At 34.6% G+C, this 17,089-nt stretch overlaps 1 protein-coding gene across 2 annotated transcripts in view; it reads left to right on the forward strand.

Annotated features, from left to right (window-relative positions):
* LOC149773817 (E3 ubiquitin-protein ligase DTX3-like) overlaps positions 1 to 16,198 on the forward strand; it is a 42,632-nt gene extending 26,434 nt beyond the window's left edge. The window contains exons 3-4 of one of the 2 annotated variants that reach the window (XM_089945953.1): positions 6,613 to 6,701; positions 11,517 to 16,198. In XM_089945953.1, coding sequence (XP_089802079.1) covers positions 6,613 to 6,701; positions 11,517 to 11,653 — 226 coding nt within the window. In that variant the 3' untranslated portion in view covers positions 11,654 to 16,198. The remainder of the gene's footprint in view (positions 1 to 6,612; positions 6,702 to 11,516) is intronic. The other variant, XM_089945954.1, reaches the window with a different exon arrangement.
* Positions 16,199 to 17,089: the final 891 nt, after the last annotated feature.

Raw genomic sequence — 17,089 nt, forward strand, 5'->3', positions numbered from 1 at the left:
CTCTTAAAACAACTATTTTATTTCCATTCATGCTGAGTTCACCTGTCATTGTATCACTGGTAGATCGTAAACGATTAGCAACACTTTTTGTAATTTCATTTATAATAGCTGCGATTGATATATTTGAGTCTCTGATTCTACCACCATCAGTAAATACTGGAATGTTATCCGTAGTAGCACCGAGAACTCTACGAACTATGTCATTCCATTTAATATTACTCGTCTTTAAAACACCGTATTTATCCTGCAAAATAACAACTTCATCTCGGTCAACTCCAGAGAAATTCATAATATCGGCAAGTTCATCTTTAGTCGCGTAATTTGACAAATCAGTATCATCTTTTTTTTCTTCTTGTCTTTGATAGAAGAAGATCTTCCGTAAATATCTACCATTATACTTTAAGATCTGTTTAAGACGATTAACGGCTACTTCATACTCGTGTACGACTTTATGAGGCGGTAATGTTGATGAAGATATGGCAGATCCATAATTGTCTGTGTTGGTAATGTTGAATACCTAACTGGAGTTTTTACTATTTTTACGTAATTTAAAATTTCTTTTGGTACAGCCAGGCAATACGAGTCAGAATAAAGAATTCCACGTGGATCAATTGCGTATGCAACCCAGTGAGTGCCAGGACAGGAACTTTTATCAAGATTAATGATACCTGTTTCAATATTGTTTGGTAATTGATCATGCATAAAAACACCTCTAAAAATTTTAATATTTAATGTTTAGCTGCATCAAGTAAATCATAATTTGACATTGGACGGATTAGCGAACTGTTCCTGGAAGTGTCAGACCTTTTCCATATCGATGATGGGTTTCTGGTATTCTTAGACCTCTACTGCGTCTATTTTTAAATCCTTGTCATGTTGCTTTCTTTAATGCCATCCCAGCTGTTCCAACAGCACCACATGCAGCTGCTTTTGCAAAAGATGGTTTTTAGCGGCTATTAACGCTGGTATATCTGCAAGAAGTGGACATATATCGCCTGTTTTAATTGAGTATTTAACTGCAGCAGTAGAACGATTGAGTTTAACGCCTGTTTTTGATTGTTTGCCACTATTGAAATGCCTGAGTTTACGTTTTGACAATGACCACCTGTGATCTGATCTTTTTCTAGTAATCTTTGTATTCCGCAGTTCTTTGTTGAACTTGATTGTAGCTTTTTAATCTGACCAGGAGTCAGACTGACACTAACATGATGATATGACATTATAAATATCGTGAGCAATTTAATTACGTTTTCTATCGGAGCGTCAATAACTCTCATTCGTCCACCAAGTACCATCAAGTAACATTGCTTCAATCGCTGAGTATAACTGCAACTGCTCTGTAATCAACACCAGCTGGGTTTACACGAGATCGATAATAAATATCAACGACAGATTGTTTAAATAGGTCTATATGTTCCAGTGAAAAGTAATAGATTGGATACAGATTTGTAAAATCTAACTGTGATATTTGCAAACCAGTATCTATATTTTGATCACGCCCCATAAATGTCATCAACTGGTGATAAGCCTGTGCAACATGATTTTGATCAAAATTTAACAATATATCTTCAGATGGTTATTGATGTCCATTTATTCTTAAAGAAACTTCACTAACATTAAATTTATCAATTATTATATGACTATATATTTGTGAGTTTGGGGGCCCCGAGTGGCCGAGTGGTCTAAGGCGCTCTTCGTTACGGATCACTGCCATCTCACCTCTGTCTGCGGCGGTTCGAGTCTAACATTCAGCCAATTTGGGTATGTGAGAAAGCTTGCCAGTAGCTTCTCGAGGGTCGGTGGTTCTTTCCGGGGTTTTCCCGGGTTCTTCCTCCACTATTAATACTGGCCGCCATGTATAGCCTATCGTGTGCTGAAAAATGGCGTTAAACTCCACAACAACAACAACAACATTTGTGAGTTTAATCGTGCAGCATTTTGTAAAGCGATAAATATATGTCTTGGTGCAGAAACTCCTTGTTTTGATGCAATATCCCATGTAAATAACCCAGCAATATTACTTTGAATGCTATCTGCTGTCATTGTCAAGCATGATAACAATGATTTTCCACCTGAATTCATAAAAGTAATTAATTTTTTTCTTCAGCAATTGATGGGGTCATTACTGGCATCCACAGTGAAAGTTTTGTTAGTATTACTTTACCATGAAGTTGCAGCAGGATTAGCTCCTTCAAAAGCGCATCATCATCAGGAGACGTTCTTACAAGTACAACTTCATGTTTAGCAACAAATATAATTTTTCTGACATTTCTACAAAATCCAAAGATATGAGACAGTGCAATTCACATTAAAATATTCTACGATTACCTTTTTAACATTGATGCACGTTCGGCAAATCCCAAGCTGAAATTTGCGTTTATCAATATTAATGCAGGTGTTTCTGTAGTTCCTGCAGCGTTTCTTACATTACCTGTAGTTATGTTTTTATATTCAGGACGATTAGTGTTGTCTTTAACAAGCATCATTGACGGATCAGCTGATCTTACATAATTATCTAAATATCTTGCTGAATTTAATATTGTTGTAGCAACACCAACGTCTTTTTGAATTGCTAACAAAACCAACGCTATCATATGGATCATATTCAGCATCATCTGCTTTTACAATTTCTCCTTCTACTTTAATAAACGCTTCAACAGGTGAGTAATATCTGCGTGTATCTTAAACTAGCAGTTCTATTCGACTACGCTGATTTGCTACACGTGCGTCATAAGAATAATATTGAAAATCGCGTAAAGATTCGTCTTTAAGAACTGGTGCGTCCATATCAAACGCTGGATCAGATATACACGTAAACATTTTATTATAATTGTTATCGTCTAACACGAAGACCACGCCCTGCTAGTAAACTTGCTGTTATATTTTTTCTTTTTCTGATTGGGGTATATATGCCAACTCTGTTAATTTTTTATTTGCAGCTTGATATATTATTTTACTGATAATTGCAGGCATAACTTCAGTGCTGGTTAATTGTAATGATTGTGGTTTTCTTCGTACTAATCGAGCTAATCTTTCTTTGATTGCTAAAAATGCTTTGCCGGCAACATTACCAACAGCACTGATAATTTTATTGCGAATAGCGTCAATATCATTCATTCCTAATTGTTTTTCAATCGGTATTGCTTTTGGAGCTATTCTCTTAAATAAACATTGAACAACATCACCAAGTTCGTCTCCGTAAATCAATTGGTATGTAGGCAATCGTGAGTTTACTACACTAACTATCACAGGTTCTCGTTGAGCATTGTGTATAATCATTTTTTAAAATTACATGCTGATTAATTAATTGTTTTCAGACCCTGTATTAATCATCGACAATTTCATTAATGAGAGAATGATAAACATTATGATCCATAACAACGCCTGTAAATAATCTTCGACAAATATCAAATATTTCATTAATAATTTCTGGAGAATTATTTCCTGCGCGTTTTCCTCCGATCAGAACTTCTAGTCTATCAATATCGGCAAGGACACTGTCAGGGCAAGTTCCTTGAGTAACAAAACCACTTCCAGTTGTGTTTCTTCTGCATCTTTCTTATCCGGCGAAGAACGTAATTCCCACACTTGTCTAATTCTCTTAAATTCCGGGTCTTTTTCTTTTTCTCTCTCTCGTTTAGCTTCCTTTTACTGTTCTCTTGTTTGCTCAGACTCTTCATCACTTATTGTTTGAGATGGTTGCTCTTGTAATGATAATAGTTGTTGTGATTCTCTTCCTTGTAATTTTTTTTTATATAGTTATTTACTCCATCAATAAAATCATTATATCTTGCATCTTTTTTCTATCGATCCTATCAATTTTACATTGTACATTATAAACCCAATCGTACCAGGTTTCACTTTTTACATATTTATTAGAGTACTCAGGTTTAAAAATGCTTTCCTATCATTATAACTACACACGGTGAATATAGGTAAATCTACCTCTTTAATATTCCTTATGTGGAGAATACTATCATCGCTTAATTTATCAATTGCATAAACTCTTTTTTGTTCTGATATATCACCCTCCATTTCATCCTTTTTAATACGAGCTTGTTCAATATCTTCAAGTACTTTTTTATATATGTCAATAAGCTGAGCATCATTTACGTTAATAGGCTGAGTGGCATCTACTTCATCTGAAATCTTTTAAAATCTTGTTTGTTTCTTTAGTCGTTTTTGCTTTTTTTGTCAGTTTGTTCAGCAGTTTGTTTTAATGCCGGAATAAACCCTTCAGTGGCTTCTGCAACTCTTTCAGTAACCTTTTAACAGGTTTAAAAAATCGTTTTTTATCTTCTGCATATTCAACTTGTGCTTCTTGTCATTCTTGCAGTTCTTGTTTGAGAGCATCATGAACAAGAATATATCTTCTGATTGCTTCTAATCATTCTCAAGCTAACCTACAAGTGTAAGATTCCATTATTGATATAATAATGATTTAATTACTCGCACATTTATAGCAGCAGAGGAGGTGCGACTTCAATGACAACGTCCGTCGGGTAAACGAACGCACCTACAAATTTTAAAAAACACGAACGACAAAGTAACAAAAAACTAACCCAATTTAAGAAACTCTCGGTAAGTTATTGCCTTCGGTTTGACGTTATTGACCCTTTAGTTTTTATTTTGTTCGCATGATGTTTTATAGTTTTCAAAAATGACGTTTCAACAAAAGGTTTGTTTACATCCTCTGCTGCTGTTGAGATTGTGTTTGAGCACTTCTGATCTAGTTAATGATAATGACAGTACATTTTATATAAATTGATTTACTCAGAGCTCTAGATACACAGTATATTTGTTTATTTCTATGCAGATCAAGTGATAAAAACACATAAAGAAATATTTTAATGCATGCATATTATATATAATAATTACTTTTAAGAACTTAGTCCAAAGTTGTCAGTGTTTGTTTCTACTGCCTTCCCCATGGTGCATGTTCTATGGTGGTGCATTTTATCCCTATGATTTCCGATATGGGTACAATAACACTGAATGAAACAGAACCTAATAATTAAATGCACCTTGAAGTAGTCTTCATGATTAATCCATTTGAAACAGGCAAAACTTGGAAAGTTTTAAGAGATGGGTGTTTGAAATAGACGTAATATGCCCAAGATAATATTAGCATGGAATGTTGATATTGTAATAACTTACTTACAATCACGCTCGCCATTTTGTAAACTTCACTTGAAATTTCCCAGATACAGCATGGGTTTGCTTCTGTCATTGTATTCTGGCCAAAGATCTTAGAAATTTAGATGTAAAATAGAAGTATTTTATAAGAGATCTTGTGCAGCAGGAAATCATTTAGGAGAAATTTGCATAGTAGTTTATGCAACTGACAGATGTCTTTGTACAGTCACCCTTGTTGATATCTAGATAGGTCAAATTTGCATAGCAGTTTATGCAACTGACAGATATCTTTGTACAGTCAATCTTGTTGATATCCAGATAGGTCAAATTTGCAAGGCGGTTTATGCAACTGACAGATATCTTTGTACAGTCACTCTTGTTGATATCTTAGATAGGTCAGACGGTATTAGGAATAATGAAACCAAATTATTTGCTAGTTTCCTGACCCCTTTTGGGCAGTGAATGGGGCCGCTATTTCAAGATGGCTAAAATCCACATTGAAAGCTGCTGGGATCAATACTGATAGTTCACACTACATAGTACATGCTACTTTTTCAGACAAGGCACCTGTGCTTGCATTATAAATGGCTGGTTGGAGCAAGGACTCTATGTTCCTGAATATTATCAGAAACGTACAACATCAGACTTGTCATTCTGTTAAAAACTGTTTGAATCAGTTCCAGCCAATCGCTATTAAATTCATTGCACGCATTTACCATGTTCAGTTGAGTTTGCATAATAAATGCGCATGATTTACAATGCACAGCAATTCACCATTTAACTATAATATGCTTCTGTCACAGGATACACTCTAAACATCTAGTGGGGTCCTTTAGGGTACAAAAGGATCACATGACCACCTTCCCTTTCTGTCCCTGATCTTGTATTATGTGACCTCCCTAAAGTATGGCCAGTGATGTGACCTATGCATCATCTCATGTCATCCTTTAGGGTACTACAGGGCTCAGTGAAATTATCTTCAAAACTTCAAATTAATGTCATTTAATTTTCCGACTTTCAAGTATGTTTGTGTATTTTTTTCCTCTTTGTTTTCAGTCATTGAATTGTTTGCATTCCAACTCTAACATAAATCTTCATTTACACAAGTTAAATGTTTACTATTAAGACTTATTAATGTGGCTGGAATAGTCTAAATGGCTAGTTCACAGACAACCATCACTGACTTTGAACTTTATATTTCCTTTAATGACTTAGCCATCAAGTATTTATTTGTTTGGTACTATTGTGTGGTGGCTGGGAACATACATAAACTCCGACTGGGGTAGCTATCTTTCTAGATTAGCACAGCGAGAACATAATGTCATTCCAGATCCATAGACCCTTAGCTCAGGCATGGCCAAGACCATCACAGATTTTGTGAATGCTTGTTAAAAAAATGAGGCGCTCATTGAAATAAGTTCTTAAGACATAAATGAGAAAACAGCTTCAGCTAATAAAATGTTTCTCTGTTGACAGATATGGCTATCCAGATGGGGACTATCTAATCAGGGTTCAGAAGGAGTTGGCATTTATGGGTGTGACAGAAAAAGATATACCAGCTGCAGGTAAATAATACACAATGAAAGTACATCAATTATCTTATACATAAGTGATGATTAAGACTCATAGTGACACTGAATGCATTTGAGAGCAATTACAATAGCAAGGTGGGGTTCTATACAGAGACATTACACTTGCCAACCAGCTAGAACATGCATGGGCACCTTCTACCAGGGCACAGGGCAAATCAGTGGTTTTAAATGCAACACCCTGTGATGTAAATTAATGGATAAAATGAGAAGGTACCAAGGCTAAAATTGTCTTTGTTCAGATAATTAACTTACAATGTACCTATAAATTTGTTATCCATCATATGCCAATTGTCATGCAAACGTGACTACAGTTGCTTTCTACAATTACAGAGGCATTGTTCATGACGTTAGACCAAGCACAAATTGCATATATTTATATCATTCAGTGGAACTGATGTTTAACAGCTACACAAGCTACATGTAGCTAGAAGCTTTATTTGTGAACAGTTTTATTGAACATTTTCTGTATCAGCATTTGTCATAACAGTTTTGGACACATATAAATACCAGTATCATTTACTCATGGTAGCAAGGTGATGGTAAAATACAGTATTGGATTACATGTAGTAAAACTTGTTTCCACTGTAGAGGCTATATGTATGATCAGATTTAGAAAATACTTCAAATATAAGTTTAGTTCTTTTATCAGTCAGATCTTGGAGAAGTTTGGTCACCAGTGTTATGGTGACTTGGGGTGTAATTGGCCTTTGACAGAATAGCATTACAATTTAAACAGTCAGAATTAGTCAGTGCAGATTCTAGCTATTTTTTGCATCAGTTATCAGATTAGTCATAATTGGATCTAAATCATCAAAGTCAGGATAAGTATTGTACATGTCGAGTACGATAAATATTTGTTTCTTCTGATGATTTATTGTATTAGTACACTAACCCCATGAATAATAAAACTACTTATCATATTTTGCTTAAATGATTGCCCCAACCCCACCACATCAATATGAGCAAATACACACCTTTGACTCAAATATATCCAATAAAGGAGTTCTATTAAGAAAGTACAATCTACATCCTTTAAGTGTCCAATTTTACACATAAAATATCCTAAGATTAACAAATTCAGCACTGAACAAATCATGAACTTGCAGGTGCCTTATTGACTTGGCCTTTGTAATTCCATTCAGTATCATATATATTCAGTGGGAAAATAACAACAGCACATGTGCTTTGTTTGCAAACCTTGAATAACCTTTTTATTTTTGTTGTCGTTGTTTTGGGGTTAACACTATTTTTCTGGTAAAAGCTACTAACCCATGCAATGCTACTGGTAAACTTTGTCACATACCTTCTTTGGTCAAGCCGAAGACTCAATCACACATGGTTTATTTTTGTATTGTGTAGATAATATACAACTGGTACTATAGCCTTCTAGCCCAGCAACATGAGCAGTTTTTAAAACTCCTCTGACGAGTATTAATTAATTTTAACTGCTCTTCCAGGATGAATTATTAAATTCCATCGGTTTTTCAAGAAAACAATGTAAATTGTGATTGTAATTTGGAGTGAATTTCCTGCTGATATATGTCAGCTGATAAGATTATGAAGTGACCACGTTAGTTTTAAAAATTGATAAGTGATGTCATTACGGGTGGATGTGAGTGTGTATCAGTGTAAAACAGCATATTCTTTAGCATTGTAGCTATAAGTAGAAATGAGATGTAACCTCTTTTCACTGTTGGTTTATCGGGAGATTACTACTATTTGGAAACAAGCATTCCTAAGAATCTATTTTAATTTTGGTAATGTGCATCTTGACAAGCCTGTACATTGCATAAGCTGGCTCTCTTGCAAGTATCCACATTCCTGTGTATGAATGATGTTATCTGTGGTACTGTTGTGGATTCTAGCAAGTATGATGTGTAACATAATCTTCGTGAATAGAAGACAGTCATAAGTGGATACATGTTTGCATCTGATACAGTATTATTTTCTAAATTACTTCAGACATTTTACCATACATTTTAATGTGAGGTGGATATGCGATTCATATAATTTGCAGTTGGATTTCAGATTATCATAGACAACTCAAGACTTCAGTAATAATTAGGGATGAGCAGTTACTAAAGGTCAAATATGAATCCAAAATTGTCACTGTTTGATTTAGAAATAAGGGGAATGGCCATTATTAGAGAATGGGCAATTTGGAACAAATACAGTACCTGAATATAATATAAACACATCCAAAGTTTTCCCTTTAAAGTTTATACAAAGCTTTTATTGAATTTACTCAGAATGATTTACATGTATATGTTTATATTTGCTTATATGAAAGTCTGATGTCCATTGGTCATCCATTCATCTGTCCATTAGCAAAAGTGTTTTATTATTATTCATAAAAAACTTGGATGAGTGCTTTGAAACTTTGTGCACACATTCGTCCCTGCTTTTAACTTCTAAATTTATATAGGGTTTTCAGTAAACAGAAAAAAAGCTGATCCTTATTGAAAACATGCCTCTAATATGGTCACCATGTTGGCCTTCTTGAAATTCTTTGCTCTAAACGCATACTCATATTTACATGGGTTTTAGCTAAAAGACTTATGTTGTCGTTGTTTCTAAATACAAATGGTGCCAGTCAGCCTCTCCATAATTATGATGGTGGCCTTCGTACAATGTTATATCACATGTACTCCTGAATAGATGTTTGTTATTGACATGGAATTTTTATCAGCTGATTTCCTACAATATGCAGTTGGTCTTATACGAAATTGGTGCTGAACAGACTTCCACTATGGTGATCCTCTTAAAAATGATATCACTATTCCCTTTGAAGAGAAGGTCATACTGACATGGGGTTTTCAATAAAAGACTTCACACTATATGAAGTTGGTTCTATATGAAAATGGTGGCAATAACACCTTCACAATATTGGCGATTATAATGAAATTGAATTTTTTATGGTTGCCATATCGACGTGGGGTTTTCAATAAATATGTAATTAGTACTAAATGAAAATCTTGCTGTGACATCCCAAAATGGCCACCACAGTGCAGTCATTTTCAACATTCATGTCACAGGTACTTCTCCTGAACTCATGGTATTACATACATTTAAATAAGCAAAACTGCTTTCTTGCAAAATATAGTTATTCTTATTAACATTTTGTAGATCCAACCCCCAGAATTGTTTCCCTTATTGCCAACATGAAAACCATTGTAGAATGTTTCATTAAACTGTGATCATATGACCTTCAACACCATACAATAGTGGCCATCTAAACAATTTTGTTATCACTGCTCGTTTTGAATGAATGGTGGCATTGATGTTGGGTTTTCAAAACAAATGGTGCCAGTATGGACAGCAGTATATCAAGATGTGTTTTAAGCCATTTCAAAATCGTATCTACTTCACCTTGGGGTCAAGTCAAAAGTCATTTCTTGCATTTTTGTGCTTTATTTAGATTTCTGAACACAGAGACTTATACATATGCAGGTGAAATGTTTACAAGATTTTGTATTTAATACCACTCCAGTAATCAAGTTCATAATCAGTACTGGCATTTATTGACTTTAGGTCACATATCTTGACTCAGGATTATGCCTGTACTGGCTTGTGATGAAGATAATATATGCCAATAGGGGTGGATTTTGTCAGGTCCAGTTTTGGGATATATGTGAAGAATACCCAGAATGATACCAGTTTAGTAACCTTTTTATCTTCTTCAAAAGATATCAGTTATAGATTTAACATGGCTTTGCATGTGGGTGTCTCTTAAACATGTCTTAGTACAAATAAAGTGAGCTTTTATTCATTATTGGTTCACCTAACATGTATTAATCATTGAATAGCCTGGAATGTGCTGATCTGCTATTCAACCCAATACTAAATCCATACAGTATTGTTCCCAAAGTACTTGCTCATTTATGTGTTTAATCATTTCATTGATTTGTTTATAATTATACACATGTTGATACATTTAAACATTTTATAGTAAAAGCTCTTAAAAGATTTTTAATGCCAAGGTTTCACAATTCGATCTCAAATTTTTCTCGTTGTTGAAGACAATTGATTTTGAAGTAACTGTAGTATTAGGTGTTGAGATGAAAATGTATTTCATATGCAAGGTCTTTATTCCATGTGCATTGTCTTTATTCCATATGCAAAGTCTTTATTCCATATTCCATATACATGATCTTTATTCCATATGCTAGATCTTTATTCCACATGCATGGTCTTTATTCCATATGCATAGTCTTTATTCCATGTGCATGGTCTTTATTCCATATGCATGGTCTTTATATCATATGCACGGTATTTATTCCATATGCATAGTCTTTATTCCGTATGCAAAGTCTTTATTCCATATGCTAGATCTTTGTTCCACATGCATGGTATTTATTCCATATGCAAAGTTTTTATTCCATATGCATGGTCTTTATTCCATATGCAAAGTCTTTATTCCATATGCATGGTCTTTATTCCATAAGCTAGATCTTTACTTCATATGCATGGTCTTTATTCCATATCAGTGGTCTTTACTCTATAGCCATGGTCTTTATTCCATATGCTAAATCTTTATTCCATATGCATGGTATTTATTCCATATGCATGGTATTTATTCCATATGTATCATCTTTATTCCATATGCATGGTCTTTACTCTATAGCCATGGTCTTTATTCCATATGCAATGTCTTTATTCCATATGCAAGATCTTTATTCCCTTTGCACTGTCTTCATTCCATATGCACGGTCTTTATCCCATATGTAAGGTTTTTATCTCTTTATAAGTCTCTTGATAAATAAAATGATTTATGAACATTCTATGCAGCAGATGACACTCCAGATGTACTAGACAGACCAATGAAACTTGAAAGAAAGAAGGAGGAAAATGTACAAAGTGGATGCGAACAGGAACAAAGAAAGCAACAGGACAAAAAGAAAGAATCATTCTTACTTGATGGTTAGTGTCTTGTTTTGTATCATGCTGTTGAAATGGGAGCTAAGTTTGTTTCCCAAGGACACAAAAAGACAGTCTTCCCTAGCTGGCCTAGGCTCAACATGTTACGCTTGACTTTATCCAGCACTCTACTAACTGTACAGCTGCTACTCCAGACATTGTTATTTGAAAAGGGAGAGTTGAAAAGGGAGTGCTGAAAGGGTAGAGTTGAAAAGGTGGAGGTGAAAAGGTAGAGTTGAAAAGGTGGAGGTGAGCATAGAAACAAGGTTTAGCAACATTTTGTACTCAGATGAAAAGAAGCATTTTCAGCAGCAGAAGCACCAGAATGTGAAACGTCAAAGAAAAAGCTTAAAGTGCAGGAAATTTATATATGATTTTATTGACCTTAAAGAAAAAATTAGTGTGCCCTACATTGCTTTACTCAAACATTGGTAGACAATAATGTACACATGATATTATACATTTGAGAACTTGAAGTAACACTTGAAGGTAGAGATTGTATTTAAATATTGATCATCTTGGGAATGAGGAGTAACTACATCCAAAGCATGAAAGGATGTCCAGGGTTTTAGCTCTGTTGGAATTCTCTAAGATTTTATATGACTGTACATGATACTAAATACAAATTATGACAGTCTGACTTCCAGCATGAACACCACGATGATCATCTTTAAAATCATATTACTACTGAACAGTTGTTCATATTGACATGGGGGTTTTGAATACAATACTTCAAACTCTGACATCTGGTATTGGTGCCATGACATCCATCCTGAAGATCTTGTTGTCACTGCTTCTTTCAAATGGATGATCATATCACAATGGGTCTTCCACAGAAAGACTTCTTATATCACGCAGCTAATTTGACAGCCAGTGTGGTCACTATGACAGCCATACTGTAATTGTTCATGTTGTTGTTGTTTTTCTTTTTCTTCTTCTGAATGCAATCTGTATTGACATGAGGTTGTCATTTATTATTACATATAGATTCTCTGAAATTAAAATTGTGTCAATCTGATATCCATCTTGGCTCTTAGGGTGCCCATCTGGAAAATTGTGTTCACAACCCTTTTTCCTAAACAGGCTGACATGGTATTCTCACTCAAATACGAATGTAGTTTGTCCTGGAAACGATTGTGCAGTTTTGACTTGCAAGTACAGCCACCACAGCATTTACCATGAAAATCGTGTGATGGTTGTTCGTTTTGAATAGATGGTTGTATCAGCATCAGATTTTCACAATCTCTTGTTGTAGAATGATTTGGGCTTTCAATCTCTAATATAAAAACAAAACAAAACACAACCAGCCATCAATTATGGCTTCCATTAGTCAGATTAGAAATTTTATTAAATTGTTTCTTTGCAGAAACTCTTGCATATGATAGAAAAGACATGCCAGGTCAAAACATATTGGAATATTTCCAAACTTTGGTCTGGAGATTTGATCTCAAAAAAGGAGGATTTTCATCAACCCAATTTTTAGCATGCAGATGGACAAAAATTACAACTATTTAACAAATTTACCTTTTTATATTACAATATGCACATCACCTCATCAAGTAGGCATTTTCACAGTAACTTGTTGCCATTCATACTCCTGTTATGTGTATCAGAAGCAATTTTAGTAATTGTCTTAGATCGTTTCTACATTATATAGGTGGAAGTCATCATCATGGTTGATCTTAACTCTTATGAGATTATGTACTGTTACTGGATCCAGGTTTCCTTTAGAGTCAACCTGAATTTGCCATTGAATGGAAAATGTCCTTTTTGGTGTCTGTGTTGGATTGTGGAAATATCAGTACAATAGTAGTGATTGCACCAAGGACATGACACGTGATGTCAGTCTTGCCGCTATAAGAAACTATAAAGTCTGCTTTATAGGAAGAACAGAATGCACATTCATGTTCCTTTGAACTGCAGCTACTGAAATTCCAGTTTCCAAACATCACCGAAGTTCGTGTGATAGTTTGGTTGCTTGGATTTGGGTGTTTTGACATTGGCATGCATATACTTCTTGACAAACTTGAAATACCATAGTCAAACCAACCTCTATTACGTCACTTGCGTTCTTGAGTAATCCAAATATATATATTTTTTAAATCTTTAACCCTGTCCAAAATTTCTTTTGGTCATATATCGTATAGACTTTAGTCCATCTCGACAACTTTTAAGCACTGAAGCAGGACATAACTTGCAGAGATATTCAAAGGAATGTTGACTGTGTTATGCTGACTTGGCTCATTATCAACCATAATCAGTTAACATATTTAATTCATTCCATATTACCTCTGCTCACACATAGTATAATCCGCCTCAAGAAATCTCAAATAATGAATCCAGCCAACCAATATATCAACAGGATCAAATGGTGAAATTAGCAATGACATGGTCTTGCCCTGCTTATGCCAGTTCAATCATGTGATCACTGGCATTATTAACATACATATACTACACTTGAATCAAAATATGAAAGATATGGACAAAATAAAAAACTTCATTAATAATTTTGTGTACGCTGGAGATTTCAATGAGTGATTGGAGAGACTGGAGACACCCCTAAGCAAGAGGAAAACCTCCTTTTCATATATCTTGTCAAGCATTTCATCAAAAATTAATCAAATTTGACCTCATTCACACTGTTTGGTCTTTTAGATTTATACAGATCATGCTCATTTAACATAAAATACAGCCAGCATTACTAACAGTAGAAACTCAAGTTAACAACTGCTTCTGAAGTACCACTCAACGGAATTTGACTAAATTGTACATAAAGAATTTTGACATATAGTTCTTCATATTTATACAATTGATTTTAATCTTGCACCAATTATGGCTCATGTTACTAAAAATAGAAAACACTTTAATAACTTTTTTAAATAAACTGCTACTGGACTTATTCAGATTTGAGTGAAACGGTTGCAGCTCACCTCGAATGCCTTTCATAGTTGTACAAAATATGCTGTTCCAATGTCAGATATGGCTAAAAAGTACAAAAGAAACAATTATTAATTTTTATGATAAAAAAATCTGCACAAATTCAAATGGCATCAAGATCTTTGAATATTAAACAAAAAATGTTGATAGACCAATAAACTTGGAGGAAGGTATAAAAGCTAGAGAAAGATTGAAACGTTTTCATAACATACGCAATCAACTGCATTTCATGAAATGTCAGTGGAAAGCATCCTACTGAATGAGATTGGGCCAATTGTTCTTGCATTTAGCTAATAGCAATGATTTAAACAGGTGAGCAACTATACGTATTTTTGTGTTATGCTTCCCTTTGGTGTGTGATAATTCCTTTGTTTGCAACTAGGTCCATAGTTTAATATGAATTGGCCTGATGCTTGGCAGATGTATGGTATTTGTTGACAGTACAAGTGTATATGGAGTATTATTCAGATTTGCTCATTTTGAAAATTTCCATCTTTGTCACTAGTAATTTTTGATTTCTTGAATATTAATGGTATCACTACATGCTCTTCCAGATTACTGGCAATGGGGAATTGTATCACTGATGCTAAAATGCTTTTACCACAATTTTGTTTTTAAAAGAGGAGCACCTTATGATCAAGATAAAGTATGCTCTGATATGAGAGAGAGATTTCAACCCTTCTTTATGCTGTTTTGTACATTACTGCCCCTGCTTAGTTGAAGCTTTCATCAAAGAGAAGAGAGAAAACAGTAATGAAATAGTAAATGGAACAATTTTATACATTCCATGATCTATCAGTTTCAGCATTTAAATAGTCACAATATTTATATCCCATTTACAAGTGGGTTAAAGAACAAGAGTGACCATTTTAAATGTTGTGTTACTTTCTTTGCCAACAAATATAATTACCCTTCATCAGTAAGTACATGTACCCGTATTTACCATATGTTTTCCGACTGCAACAAATAATTACTTTTTTGTCGTCCGAATACATATTAAATTCTTTAATTAGGGGTCCGAAAACATGCAGGTGAAGATACAGATGTATATCCCCCACACGTCTGTAACGAAGTTACCATTAGTTCACATGACGACGTACTGCCATGAAGTAAAACAAGTATTTTGTCTAGCACCACGGAAAGGATAAGGCATTACTTGCCTATTTTGTCTCTTTGATATTTGTCCCTCCACCAGAAAACACAGCCAAACATGTATTAGAGCCACGATTGTGTGCGTATTTTCCGAAAAAGAACCGCCATATTAGTAATCTTGCAATCCACAGTTTCACTCTCTGCTAATCAGTGATCATTAAAATCTACATTACAAACGCATGCACGGTTTATTTCTGTGCAATTAAGATATTAATATAAACTAAATAAAAAGATTTTGGAATTATAATTCTTAAGATATTTATGACAAAAACATTTTAGTATCGAGAGTAGAAATACCGGTACATGTATGATTGCTAAACTTAGAGCACCAAGGGTGAGAGGCTCCATATTGGGTGAGTGTTGTATGCACACCTAGGAAGGGTAAAATTAACAAGCAAGTTGCAATATACGAGTCGGCGTGATTAATATGTTGGTATTTTTTTTAAAATAAAGCTGATATATTGGTTGTTTTTCTCTCTTCTTTTTTTCCACCTAGCCGAGGGTAAGCTTCAAAATGAGTAGAACTTGCTGACTCGAAACAATCGACTGCTCAAAGATTGTTTTTGATGCATGTCGGAGATTTCAAGGTGTCTAGGTGATAATTTTTAATAATGTAACTTGTGGGATGTCTTTGACAGGTGTGTTCGGAATTAAAATACAGCCATCTGGATTTCATTAAAAAAGCACACGTTGTACCGAACATTTAGCACAAACAATCAATATTTATCATCTCCAAAGAGATTTATTACCTGTAGAACAATAACTATGTTTAAAACTTGGTATATAATGCCTCAGTGATAAGGGGTTTGTTTTCTTGCACAATGCCAATGAATTTTACTAATCCATACCGACTCTCTGATGTATTGTTTAATGCTATAAAGCAGGGGCCATGGTTTCTAACCAAAGCCATAACTGTCACACCTGTTTCAAGTGGTTTAGTGTGTAACAATAACAACCAATCATATTTTTGTTAGCGGAATCAAGCTATTAAAATATAAATTATAAATAAAATACCCACCACTATCAGAAGTTTATATACTGAATAGCTGTCGTTGTGAAACATAATATTGTTAGTACTGTAACAATTTTGATGGATACGTTTATCATACGTTATGCAACAAGCGAGGAGGCACTGCCTAGTTCGTGGAGGGACTCGCCTTGCTCAAATCGTCTCCAAAGAGGTCAGTAAGGCCGTCCACAGAAGCGACCTCGAATTAATGATTCTGAGGATGCATGAGAGAAAGAACCGCCTACGCAGAAAGCTGATCTAGATGACGAGTCTCATTATCTTCAACTCGAAAGTGCTCCAACCCGGTTCTGTACGTGGTCACTATAAACATTACACATTGAAGCAA

Source organism: Sinohyriopsis cumingii, unplaced genomic scaffold (assembly GCF_028554795.1).
Source record: "Sinohyriopsis cumingii isolate HCF-2022 unplaced genomic scaffold, ASM2855479v2 utg000552l, whole genome shotgun sequence".
NCBI lineage: Eukaryota > Metazoa > Mollusca > Bivalvia > Unionida > Unionidae > Sinohyriopsis > Sinohyriopsis cumingii.